Source organism: Coturnix japonica, chromosome 23, assembly GCF_001577835.2.
Source record: "Coturnix japonica isolate 7356 chromosome 23, Coturnix japonica 2.1, whole genome shotgun sequence".
In the NCBI taxonomy this organism is placed as follows: domain Eukaryota; kingdom Metazoa; phylum Chordata; class Aves; order Galliformes; family Phasianidae; genus Coturnix; species Coturnix japonica.
The window spans coordinates 2,352,968-2,365,710 of NC_029538.1; the positions used below are offsets into that span (position 1 = coordinate 2,352,968).

Below are 12,743 nucleotides of genomic sequence, written 5' to 3' on the forward strand. Positions count from 1 at the left end.
AAATGGATTTGCGAGGTCTGATGCATCTCCTCGTTAAAGCAGCATTTATGGAGATGCCAAACCCTTTCTCTCTTTCCCCAGATCCATGACTCCGGCCCAAGCAGACCTGGAATTCCTTGAGAATGCAAAGAAGCTGTCAATGTATGGAGTTGACCTTCACCACGCCAAGGTAGGAATCAGTGGGAGGTGTGGAGATTAATGGAGAGCTTGAGGGAAAGACTAAAGGAGTAATTTGGAGGACACCCTGTAGCAGCTTAACTCTGGTCTGTGCTTAAATGTATGTGTGCTTCCTCAGGACTTGGAAGGAGTGGATATCACTCTGGGAGTCTGTTCCAGTGGCCTTCTTGTTTACAAAGATAAGCTGAGAATCAACCGCTTCCCTTGGCCCAAAGTCTTGAAGATTTCCTACAAACGCAGCAGCTTCTTTATTAAGATTCGCCCAGGGGAGGTACGTTGTGGCTTTAAATTAAATTATCTTCTGGTATCTTTGGGAAGGAAGCAAGCTTCCTACTGAGTAGGCATTTTATATTCTCTTGTGCTTCTGATACTGGCTTGACCCTTAGTTTGGCTCTTCAAGTAGAGCCCAGCGACCTTGCTGAAGTGCTAAGAGAGATGAGGAAAACTTTAATATGTCATCCAGCACCACCTCCTGGCACAGTCTGGTATTCCCACATCCAGGCTGAAAGCAATGCACAGCTGAAATGGTTAGAGGGCCTCCTCCTTATCTGGAAATGAGGCAAGATATGGGGCAGGCCGTTACTTTTCTCACACCTGAGCTCCTCCTGCATGTCTGTGGAGTGAGCTTAGTGCTCCAGGGTAGGACAGGTAGATGGGCTGGGGCTGCACTCCTGAAACAGTTGCCTCTTGCCAAACCTAAATGACTTATGTTTCCAACAGCAAGAGCAGTATGAAAGTACAATTGGATTCAAGCTACCGAGTTACCGGGCAGCAAAGAAGCTGTGGAAAGTATGTGTTGAACATCACACGTTTTTCAGGTGAGTTTCCAAAACGAATAGGCTTCCTTTGACTGATTAATGCTGTAGGTGAGCAGCTGGAAATGAACACACCTTCAGCATTCCTTAGGTTCCAGCAAAACTTGGGGTGAAATGATTGCAGGGAAATGAAATGCTTACATAGCAATGCATTTCCATGCAGCTTCTGTGTGAAGACTTCTTTCTCATGGAGCTGTCTGTCGCTTCCTAGATCCATAGGCTTGCTTTTAACTCACATGTCTGCTTTCCAGGCTGACTTCAACTGAGGCCATCCCCAAGAGCAGGTTCCTGGCTCTGGGCTCCAAGTTCCGTTACAGTGGGAGGACACAGGCACAGACCAGGCAGGCGAGTGCCATGATTGACAGACCTGCACCCCAGTTTGAGCGCACAGCGAGCAAGAGGGCATCCAGGAGCCTCGATGGAGGTTAGTGGGCAGCTCTGCTTTGTGCCCCTGCAGCATCTCGCCTGGGTTCAGCTTGTTGGCTGTGTCTGATTTTGCTTTGATTTGATGAATGTAGGGTTTTGATCCCTTTGAAAACTATTCCCTGGATGCTGCTAGAATTTGCTTCTTTATTGGTAAAAAAACTCAACTTCTTTAACTTCTCACTTTAATGCAAGACCTGCATGTAAAAGATAAACCCTATAGCAGTACCACCAAGAACTGACTCATAAAACAGCTGTGGATGTTGGTGCTTGAAGGCTCCTTGCCAAGTTCTGGTGTAACCACATTCAGCCTCAAGACGTTTTCCTTTTGGGAGATGAAGAACTGTAGGATGTTATTGATGCATTATAGGATGGGGTTGAAATTAGATGATCTTTATGGTCCTTTTCAACCCGGGCCATTCTATGATTCTTTGTTCATTGGATGTAGATTCTTAAGTTACATTGCTTTCCTTGAGGGGGAGAGATTTGCCACTATTGCTTGAATCTTGGTCAGTGTCTGTTAAGTGGATGCTAATGCTGAAGTTTGTGGCATATCCATCAGATGGGCTCTTTCCTGGCCATTTTAAAAGGTCCTGATAGCAGCAGACAGAGCACAAGAGGTGAAGTATGAAAGGGGGAGAGATGAGAGTTTGCTGTCCTGGATCTGAGTCAGGGGGTGCTTGTAAAATTAGGGCTCCCAGCTGCAATGCTGTAACCCAATGTCAGGGCATAGAAGGAGCATCCCATCAACGTAACGCTTCCATCCCCATTGAGGTCTGCTGCCTTTTTCCATCCACTGTGCGGGCAGTTGTTAACATGTGCACCATTTCTTCAGCTAAACGTGCGACTCAAAAAGTTGAGTTCAGAGCCGTAGAGGAAGAGAAGCAGGAGAAGGTGGTGGTGGTTGAGGTTCCCGAACCAAAACCCGTGGATCAGTTCCGAGAGAAGCCAGGTATAGCTGTGGTGGCTACAACTCTCTGCAGTGCGTTTGCTATCCTTTCCCCTCTGAGATGCCTTTACATCCTTGTTCCTGACAAGCCTGGCAGCTTTCTTTCTTGCTTCTTTTCAAGGAGAGTTTTGCAGACAGAGGACAGGCAGCCTGGGAGAGCTCCACTTCTCATTCAGCTCCTGCTTTGCACCCTGCTAGGCAGCAACCTGGGGAGGTGGGGAAGCGGGTAGGATGGGTGGCACTTCAGAACTGTCTCCTTATTAATTTGAGTATTCCAAAGTTCTTTTCCCATGGATGTGATACCATTTATAAAGCTTCTGGAAGACTACTGATGAAGGCAGCAGGGGTGATGTCTTTCTTCCTCACTTAAACAGGCAGCTCTTGTGATACACTGCATAATTCATGTGCATTGTGTGCTGTTCCATTTCCCTTCTTCCACCATGAAGTTTCTACAGTGAGTGTTTGACGCCACTCATTTTCAGGTCTGAAATCCAGCCCAAGGTTTCATGAATTGATGTGGCAGATTTCCCCCCCTGCCACTGCCTCCCCTCTGTTCCTGCAGTCAACACAGCCCTCTGTTGTAAGAGCGGAAGGTAGAGTTAGCATGTAGGACAGCAGGATGGATGGATGGATGATCTTATGAGGTACTTGAGAATAGTTTTCATGCCACCCTCAAAGCTCAGCTGTGCCTTTAATGGGAAAGAACCCAAAGAGCTGATTGGTTTTGGATTTAACTCTCCCCCAGTATCCTATTGGGACTGTCAGAGCTAGGAGGCAATTGCAGCGTGGAAAATTATTGCTGAGCGATGCTGGTTTAGGAAACTCTTTGCTGTTCTGAGGCTGCCTTGGTGAGGAACCTCCACTCCCTGTCTGTGTGCTGCAGTGACTGCCGTGTGCCCGCGGGTCTCCAAACGCTCCATTAATGCATGCAAACCTCTTTCTAGCCAAGCACGTGCTTGAAAGTTTTGAGATGAAACCCATTGCAGAGGAGGAGGAGGAGGAGGAGGAGAAGGTAGAGGTGGCTCAGGTTCCTGTTGCTGAGCCAAAGCTGCCAGACCTGGTGCAGCAGCAGTCAGGTACCGCCACGGCTGTGCATGGCACCTCAGGTACCCACTGCAGTCACTGCTGGGTTGGAGTGGTGCTGTAAGGCAGGCTGCCTTGTTTGCAGTGGTGTTCATTGCTGGTGATATCACCACCAGCTTTGCCAGCGTGTTGGCCCTTGTTGTTGTGTGAGTGGAGTGCCTTGATGTGGCTTGGCAGTGCGCTGCTGCACTGGAACTAATGCCAGCTGTGTGTGACAGCCTTCTAACACTTGTGTGCCCCTGTCCCTTTCTGTAGGGTTAGTTTCCATTCAACGTGCCATGTCTCAGACCTGGTGGTGTTCTCTGGGCCCATGGAGGTCACCTTTTCCTCCCCTTAACACTTTAGCTCCCAGTAGGTATCAAGGTGGTGATGATTGATGTTTAAAACCTTTAGGAGCTGCATTTTTGATTGTGTCTAAGTCTGGAATAGTGTATCTAAATAGTTAAAGGTCATTTATCGAGCAAACCTGAAGTAGCACAGCTCTGGATGGAGTGCATCTCATCACTGAGAGGCACAGGAGGAGCTCGGTGTCATTTTTGCTGTGTGTCCTGGAGCTGTGTGAGGAGCACCGTTCCTTCAGGAGAGCTGGCCTTGTAGCTTTACAGGTGGCACTGCTTCCTTTTCTGTTTAATCTTTGAGGTGGCATTTAACACACACGTAACTTTTTTAGCCACACGTGCCCCTGGCACTGTTGAGATATGCCCAGTAAAAGAAGAGGAGGAGGAGGAGGAAGAAAAATTGGTGGTGATGGGAGAGCTAAAACCAGCCCTGAAGAAGCCAGGTACGACCGTGACAGCTTTTCCCCCCATGCCTGCCATGTCACAACCCCACATACAACTCCTCGGGCAGCTGTCACCGCTTCTAAAGCACAAATGCCACCCAGGTCCTGGAGCAGATGTATTCCTGGAAGGGCAGCAGCATGCCTGACTCACTGCTGTGCTTGGAGGGTGGGAGGAGGCACAGTGACAGCAGCACTAACTAGTGTTAACTGGGGTTCTAGTGTGAGTTTGAGCAAGACCTGTGTCAAGGAGTTTGTCTTAAAGATATCACTTCAGTGGCTTTTTCACCCATCTGCCTCCTGTGTTGCTGACCCGTGGATGTTCAATTCCATACACTTTTTGGGCACAGGTGAAATGCTGTTATATCTCCTCGGTGAATGGTGTGACCTGAATTCTCACTGAGGAGCCACTTAAAACTACCATTCCTTCTTTAATTGCAGAATTATGGTGTCTTTGATTAGCTGGATGGGCTTGGAAGAAATCCACGCGCTGTGACTCTTCCTGACCACGTGTATATGATGTTTTTAGTGAGATAGTCATAAAAAGGCAACACTGGGAGAACTAAATAGTTTGTTGTGCCTGTAGATAAACACCACAATTTAACTGGGGCTTGCTTTGTTGCACAGCATTAGCTTGAGTGTTTCTGGATGTTTCAGGCTTATAGAGCTCAGTGTCTGTGAAGTCAGAACTCAAAGGAAGAAGCAGGCAGTTGATTTTGTGCTCATGTAGTGCTTTCATTTCAGACTCATCCTCTCAAAAAGGCAGTTTTTTTTCCCCCAAGCATGTTGTTCATTTGTGCACTTGCACGGGTTTGGAGATGCTGGATATCTCCTTGCAGTCCTGCCTTGTGCTGCAGCAGGAGATATCCAGCTCAGGCACACTGCGTGAGTCTGCTTTGGAAGCCACCTGAAAGTTACTGTGAAGTTTGATGGCCAAGAGCTTGTCAGGGTATTTCCTTTTTATTCTTCTTTGCATTGCTGGAGAGATCAGGGCTCTGGGGGAAAACATGGGTTGCTCTTCCAGAAACCACCCATTTCTGATGGAGGACATGGAAAGGAGATCCAGAATTCACCGCAGCTTTAAGTGTTGCTATTTTAAAGGTTGCCTTCTGATGGAGTTCTGTATGAAGGACCCAGAAATCAATGGCACGATGTCAAACATAGATTAGCCTTTCTGGTGTGGCTTCTCTGCGGAGTGCAAGCTTGCTTTTTATAAACCATCTCTCATGGGGTTTTCTTTCTTTTCTTCCAGCCATCAGGAAAATAATCTCAACTTCCCCATACTAAATGCAAAAGCTGCTTTGCTCGACATCTTGGTTTCTTCTTCCCTTTTTGCCTCCTTCTCCGTCCATCCTTTATAACTACAGTGCTGTAATTTGGAAACCCTTTGCGTGGAGCTGAGAAAGTGCTGCTTGCTCTGACCCTTGTGCTGTCTGTGTCCCCTTAGCTGTGGCAGTGATAACACCTGAGAGGAGCCCCCGACCCACCTCTGCCCCTGCCATCGCCCAGAGCCACGTGGCTGAGGCAGCCCCAGCTAAACCTGATGCCAAGGAAGTCCTCGCTGCATCAAAAGTAGAAAAGGAAGCACTGAAAGCTGATGCGAAACGTGAGGAGATCCATCCAGAGAGAGCCAAAGCAGAGCAAGCTGAGGCATCTAAGGTATGTTAGTCCACATTACTTGGGTGCCAGGCTGGAGCTGCAGCCCTGGGCACCTTCCCTTCCTGGGCAGTGGGTGGCAGGGAGTGATAGGACCTGGATAGCAGGGAAATGCCAGCCCTGACCACAGCACAAGGAAAGGGGGTGGCCAGGTGAAGGCAGCAGGTTTGGCTGGTGGGAGCTCTGGTGCAACTAAGCACAGTGGGCTGACACATTGGAAAAGCTGGCAAAGAATTACATGTAAACAAATAATTGAGTTTGTGTTAACTTGAATCCAGGGCTCACTCTTTGCTAAACTTTATCTGCTGTTTCCTGATAGGACAGCTTGAAAAATTCTGGTGCAATTAGTGACCTGGATATGGTCCACAGCCCAATACCTGAATGCAAATGCTCTTTAATTTTATATACTTTCTCTGTATGTTTCTGAACTTTTAGTAGTGAATGGTGCTGTTGAGACCTTGGGGGCATTTATCATTTAAATTGAGATCTTTTCAAGAATATTCCATGGAAATTACTATTTCCACGTCATCCCACATGTTTAGTTGTTCCCAGCTGTTCCCAGAGCCAGTTTTTGGTGTGATGTGGGTTGTATGTGGTCTGGTATGAATAACAGGCATTAGAGACGTGTGGTCTCATCTGACACATTCCCTGTCAGTTACAGCTGGGAGGTGGAGGTGGAAGAAGGGCAGTTGCATAATAAACTTCTAGACCTGTGTAACTGATCATTTCTAAATGAAAATACCAAAGGAAATCCTCAGGAGGGTGTATTTGAGAATCACTCTTCCTGTTACCCCACTCAGTCCCTGTAGCTTTCAAGTGAGGATAAGTAGATTTTATTTATCCCATTTCTCTTATTACAGATTCGTTGTTGTTTTTCTGTTTGGTTGCTGTTGTTGGGTTTATTTTTTCCCCTTAAATGCTTAAATATTCTTTTATTTTTTCCCCTTTAAACATTGTTGGGGGGAAATGGTGGATTTGAACACATCAAATGTGCCATTTCTCACATGTAGAACACTTTCTCACACTTCTCTTAACACAGATGCTTTCACCTTCAGAGTATTTAGCATCCCAGTTTCCCTTTAGCTTTCCTTAAAACATTATGACAATCTGGGCTCTTTGCTCATGTTCACTAAATACCCTAATTTGTGATGATAAGCCCGTTTTTATGGCTATTACAAACACAATCCCACATTGTCCCATCTGTGCTCATGTGAACATGTTGCTTTCGGTCATGATTTCATGGGAAAGACCCAGTGAAAACATGGGCTGACGAGCAGGAAGGCAGCCTACAGCAGCACTAGAGAGCACTATTGCAAATGCACGTCACTCTCAAGCTGAAAGAGCAACCTGAAACAAACTAACAGGCTGCAAGTGAGCTGCGGTGTCATTAACTCCTTGTGGAAGGCTGCATCTTGGTTTTTGCATGCGCACCCAGCATTTCAAAACCAACCTGATGCAGCCGTGTTTGGAAACTAAATTGTCTGTCGAGTTAAAAAGGCTACTAACAAGAAATGTTTTTACCCGTTTATTTCTTGAATGTAGGTGAGGAAAACCCACATTGAGGTCACAGTACCCACTACAGCTGGTGGCCGACCCCAGGTTTGTGCCAATATCTCAGTTAGGATGCTCACTATTTTCTATGGTTCGACGCAGTGAAATGAACCAACCAACCATTTTTGTGGTTTTGTTTGTGTTTTTTTCCCCCCTTCTTATCACGGCCCAAACAGAAGCAGCCTGCAGAGAAAGAGGAAGAGCTGATAAGAATGAGGAAGGTCAGCCATTTTATGCTTTCACAAAACAAATTTGCCGTATCACTCATGCATACCTGACCCATTTAAAAAGACAGTGCTCCAATTAATTCCCTCACGTACTTTGGGTTGGGTTTTTATTCTCCTTTTTGCAAACTAGAGCTTGATTTGGAAGTCTGGTGGCTGAAATGACCCGTGTTGAACATCAGAGAGGCACCACCAATCAAAGCAAAAGCCAATGAACCCCTGGGAGCTGTCTCTTTAAAGGACTCATTGCACTCATTGCATTTTCCCATCCCCACAAGCCAGACCTTCCATCCACTGGTGGTGACTGTGGCCCATCCCTCACTGGCACAGCGCTGCGCTCCACTCATTGAGTTCACTTTTTAATTTGCCAATTTGTCGATCCTGCAAGAACAACCTTTTAATTTTTTGTGCTTTTTTTCTTTTTTTTTTTTTGTTCCCCTTTTTCTTTCGTTTTCACAGAAGAGATCAAAGAGACTAGATGGTGAAAACATTTATATCAGGCATAGCAATTTAATGTTGGAGGTTTGTATGAACTCAAAGCTTTTTTTCAGTTGCGTTTGCCTAGATCTGTGTTCTGTGCTCAACTTTTTCTTCCTCTTCTGCTGCTGCTGCCTTTCTTTTTGCATGCTACTGCATGAAATACTCTTTTTTAAGTAAGCTTTTGCATGCTGACAGTAAACATGATGATGTGCAGGCATTCTTCCTTCTCCCCCTTCTGACTTTCATTCTCTCATGCTCCCCAAGATATATGATTGGCAGAGCTGTGTGCTCAGCCTGCTCTGTTCTTGGACCTCGTGGTGGGAGGCTCCAGTATGAGTTCCTGGTAGCTGGAAATCAATTATTACTGGTGGGTAAATGCAGCCCAGTGCAAACACGGAAACACATCCTGGGACAGCCTGCATTGCAGTACATCCCCTTGGGGCTAGTGGTGACACAGTGGCAATGGATGTCCATCCATTCATCCATCCATTCCTGTTGGCTTTGGGAGCCCTTCCCTTGGCTTCACCCAACGCAATCTCAGAACAGAACATGCCGATCATATATTTTCCCCTACACCATGTTACAGAAGACTTTGTGGCTTCTGATACTCTGTTCCTGTGTTATATGTTTCTACTCCGACTTGCAGCACCAGCAGCTGGTAGCAGGGTTTTCCTCTTGGTATCTCTTGAAAGCAAAGTGTACTAACTGCCTTCTCCTAATCTGAATTCTAAAAGTTTTGCAGCTTTGGGGGGATTTTCTTTTTTTTTTTAATGACTGCAACAATTTAAGCTTTTGGATATATGCACCCACCGGCAGAGTTTGGCCACCGCTGCAAGGACAGTGCCTTGTTGCTTCCTTTAGACCAATTGAGTGGCTCCTCCTCCCCAATTCCAAGCAGAGCTCTCACCCACACCCTGCTTCCAACCAGCTTTCTCCTGTTAATGAGGGACCAGGCTCTGCTCCCCCCATCCTCCCGCTGGTTCTGTTGCAGGTGCTCCAGTGGTTCACCCCTCTGCTCCTCTTTACTCCGTGTGCCTGGCAGAGCAGGTGGTTTCCAGCAGACTTCACAACTGCTGGCAGAGAAATGCTCGAGGAGCTGCTGCTTAATTGCACTGAGATGCTCAGTGCTCCATACGCTGCTCTCTGCGGACTTAGAAAAAGGCAGAACATGAGGGAAAGCCTGGTGGTCACAGCATGTTCCTTAAGGTGCTTTTAAGAGCAGCTGAGGTCTCCTAGGTAGCTCTGTGGCTGTAACCTCTCTGCAGGCTCAGATCAGCCCTTGGGAGCAGCAGCAGGGATTTGGGTGCTCTTCCTCTCTTCTCTAAGCCCACAGGAGCTGTGGGGCTCCTGACTCCATGCCCAGATGTGGTTTGCATGGAGCCCTCAGCCCACCTCTCCATGCCACTTCCCATAAGCAAACCCTGTGCTTTATCTGGGACCGATGGCAGAGCTTTTGTTTCCCTAGAACTGTGCCAAAAAAAGAGCAGATTTCCTCCTTGATTATTGGGGTCTATCACCCTATATGCTGCAGGGATGCAGGTAGCAGAGTGGGATGTCTTCCTTGGGGGGGGGTGTTTGCTTCAGGAAGCTCTTGCTCTCCCATCTTCTTAGGTCTGTGGGCTGGCTACCAACTCAAAGCATAAAAGGAGTGAATTTTGCCAATGGTGCTTTTCCTGACCTTACTTTCTCCTTCTCTATAGAGTGAGGCTTGCTGTTTTCTGGCACTGTCCAGAAAAGTTGTTGTTTGGCTTAAGCCTTTTTTATGCAAAAGCTTTGTGTTAAACTAACTGTTTGCTTGCAAGGGGAAGCTATTTCTAAACATATTAGTTGAACGGTGCTGACTTGCCTCAAAGTCTGTTCATTTATGCTGTAAACTGGCATTGCAGAGAAGAAATCTGGCCCTTTCCATATCAATAATCTTAGCAGGATATCCAGTATGAATTAGATGCTCAGCTAAGTTCTAGAGGTCTGCATCTTATCTTCAGCTCTGAAATCTAAAGCTCCTATGGTGGCTTTAGATGAGATGAGAGGGAAAAAAAAGGTAATGGGATATTGTGGAACCAAGGATAACTTCTGATAAGGCAAGAGAGAATAGGTATGAAGACAAGGAATGAAACTGGAAAGGAGTTTCTTAAACATTAACTACACTTATATACTTGAACATTCAGGCTAGCAGAGGGAAAAGAAAGCAAATTGAAAAGCATGAAAGAACACAAGCAAACTTAGACTTGCCTTTTAAAAAGCCCCATGTGCAGAAAGGCCATAAGGTGCCACCTCAGCTGTTATACCTGGAGATGAGCTGATGGCAGGTTTAGCTCCTGGAGGAGACACTGTGTGGTTCTGAGTGTGGTTTGCTCAATGCAAGACCAGAAAGAAGGGAGAGGTACATTTACAGTGTGAGCACCACTGATGGAAGTTGGCAACAACTCTGCTGAGCACAGCTTTGCTTTGTGGCAGCATAGGCAAACTGTAGGTGCCTGTCTCTGTGTCTACTCATTTATTCTGTGTTTCCGCCACTAGGATCTAGATAAGACCCAAGAAGAAATAAAGAAGCATCACGCCAACATCAGCGAGCTGAAGAAGAACTTCATGGAGTCTGTCCCCGAGCCTCGTCCGAGTGAATGGGACAAACGTTTGTCCACTCACTCCCCATTCCGAACACTCAACGTCAACGGGCAGATTCCATCGGGAGCAGATGGAGTGAGTACCTGGGGTCAGGAGGGTGCCCAGGGACAGCTCTGCTACCTGAGGTCAAGCCCCAGCTGCCCCCGAGGTTGGGTGTATTCAGGGTGACTGTTATATGGGCTCTGGGAGAATCAGTGCTTTCATTTTAGTGTCTTAAAGTTGTGGGTTTTATGTAGTTGGATGAAGGAACATGGGCATTGTTCACATGGTTTTGCTTCTTGTAGTGTTGTCTGTGCCGACAGTGCACTTTGCATGGCTCCTTTGGGGTTTGGCTTATTCTTAGTACCAAAGAATGCATCTCCCCAAAATATTAAACAAAACAAAGATACAACCCATGTCTAAATTAAAAGGAATTGGCACGATGGAGATAATATTGCAGGAATCCAATGGACAAGCGCTAGCCTGGCATCAATTGCAGATGTCACTGCAGTCTTCGCTTAATCCAGTCCCTGGGTTTAGTGTTGCTCTGGGCTCTGCTAGTGCATGTATATGTACTGTGGTGAAAGCAGGGCTGTGTCCTTGCAGGAGCTGTGTCTGCATGCTGGGGGCCACAGGCATTCTGAATCTCCCTGCTCATTTCCTCATAAAAGGGACTTTTTAGGTAAACCAAGATGGAACAGCGATGTCTGCCAGCTTGTTTCTCCTTGGATAATGGAGAAAGCTTCTCCCTTTGTAATAATGCTGGCATTTCCTGGCTCAGATTTGAAGCTTGTGAGTGAAGCTGGTCATCAGTCCCTTCAATAACGAATGAGATTTTCATTAAAAGTGAAGGAGTTGAATCCTGGCTGCAGTGAAGGCAGCCACGGAATCTCTCCTGTCTTAAGCTCTGCTTCTGCCCTTCCTGCACACTGCTCTGCAGAGAGACTTCTGTTTGCTCTTCATGCTGTTGCAAGGCTGGTGGTACTCCTTAAACAGAAGTAATTCTGCAGCGGGTAGAGGGTTATCAGCAGAAACATAGGGCTTCAGTGGACAAGTTCACTGCAGGCTCCTCAAAGCACAAAGGCCAGCACAGGGCTTTTTTCCTGTTAGAAAAGCAGAACAACCCCACCAAAACGAACCTATTGTTTTGCTTGGAATTATCCTGTTTAACACATGGATGAGCTTTACTTTTTGGTTGCTGTCTCTTAGTGCAAATTCTTCAGGAGTTTGCAAAGCTTGGCCTGCTGCTTTGTGCACGTGCAGGTGGAATAGAGCGGGGCCCTCCAGCTCAGCAGCTGCAGAAATGCAGTTCTTAGTTATACAGAAGTTATTCTGTGGTGGCTGCATGTGGGGTCTTTGGGGGGCTGCTTTGTACAGCAACTGGATGGTGTGGATTTACCCGTTGAAGGCTGCAGCGGTCCACAGTGATGTGAAGATTGGTGTCAGCTCTTGATTTGCGTTTCTGGAAATGCATTTAGTTTGCATTCTGCTGTGGATTTCCAGAAATGCATCTTTGCCATGTACAAAGAAGGCACTTCCTGGGGCTGTGGTTCACTTGATCTGCACATCAGTGTAAAAAAGCTCGGGGATGGTGAAATTAATGCAGACAATTCATAATGCAAAGCAGTCCCGTTTGTACTGTTCATGGTGGTATCTTAACCCTGTAGTGGTGGCAAAAGGGTATTATTCTGCCAGGGGCTGTTTTTTGCTCTTCCTATATTGCTGCAAGGCAACTGAACTTTACGTGCTTTGTGTGTCCAGGTAAAGAAAGTCACTGTGCTGTCTTCTGAGAGACAGGTTGGTTGGTGGGCTCGAGGTAAAGCTGCTGTTATGTGCTTCTGAAACAGAATTCTGCTATTGCAATGGCACCAAGCAAAACAAACTCAACAGCAGCCGCTAAGTAGCATTTTTCTTTTGGCTACATGAAGTAGTTTCATAACTCACAACTTAACACCCAGAGGACTTTGTGCACTGCTGCAGCTTTTGCAGCTTTCGGTTTGCTT

At 46.6% G+C, this 12,743-nt stretch overlaps 1 protein-coding gene across 36 annotated transcripts in view; it reads left to right on the plus strand.

Moving 5' to 3' along the window:
- EPB41 (erythrocyte membrane protein band 4.1) overlaps nt 1-12,743 on the plus strand; it is a 65,306-nt gene that overhangs the window by 35,334 nt on the left and 17,229 nt on the right. For 6 of the 36 annotated variants that reach the window (XM_015883463.2, XM_032449016.1, XM_015883468.2 and 3 more), the window contains exons 8-19: nt 82-169; nt 296-448; nt 898-995; nt 1,244-1,416; nt 2,251-2,367; nt 3,309-3,470; nt 4,118-4,228; nt 5,673-5,884; nt 7,424-7,480; nt 7,609-7,653; nt 8,116-8,178; nt 10,657-10,836. In XM_015883463.2, coding sequence (XP_015738949.2) covers nt 82-169; nt 296-448; nt 898-995; nt 1,244-1,416; nt 2,251-2,367; nt 3,309-3,470; nt 4,118-4,228; nt 5,673-5,884; nt 7,424-7,480; nt 7,609-7,653; nt 8,116-8,178; nt 10,657-10,836 — 1,459 coding nt within the window. Of the gene's footprint in view, nt 1-81; nt 170-295; nt 449-897; nt 996-1,243; nt 1,417-2,250; nt 2,368-3,308; nt 3,471-4,117; nt 4,229-5,672; nt 5,885-7,423; nt 7,481-7,608; nt 7,654-8,115; nt 8,179-10,656; nt 10,837-12,501; nt 12,538-12,743 lie in introns of all 36 variants that reach the window. The other 30 variants (XM_015883456.2, XM_015883466.2, XM_032449024.1 and 27 more) reach the window with 22 other exon arrangements.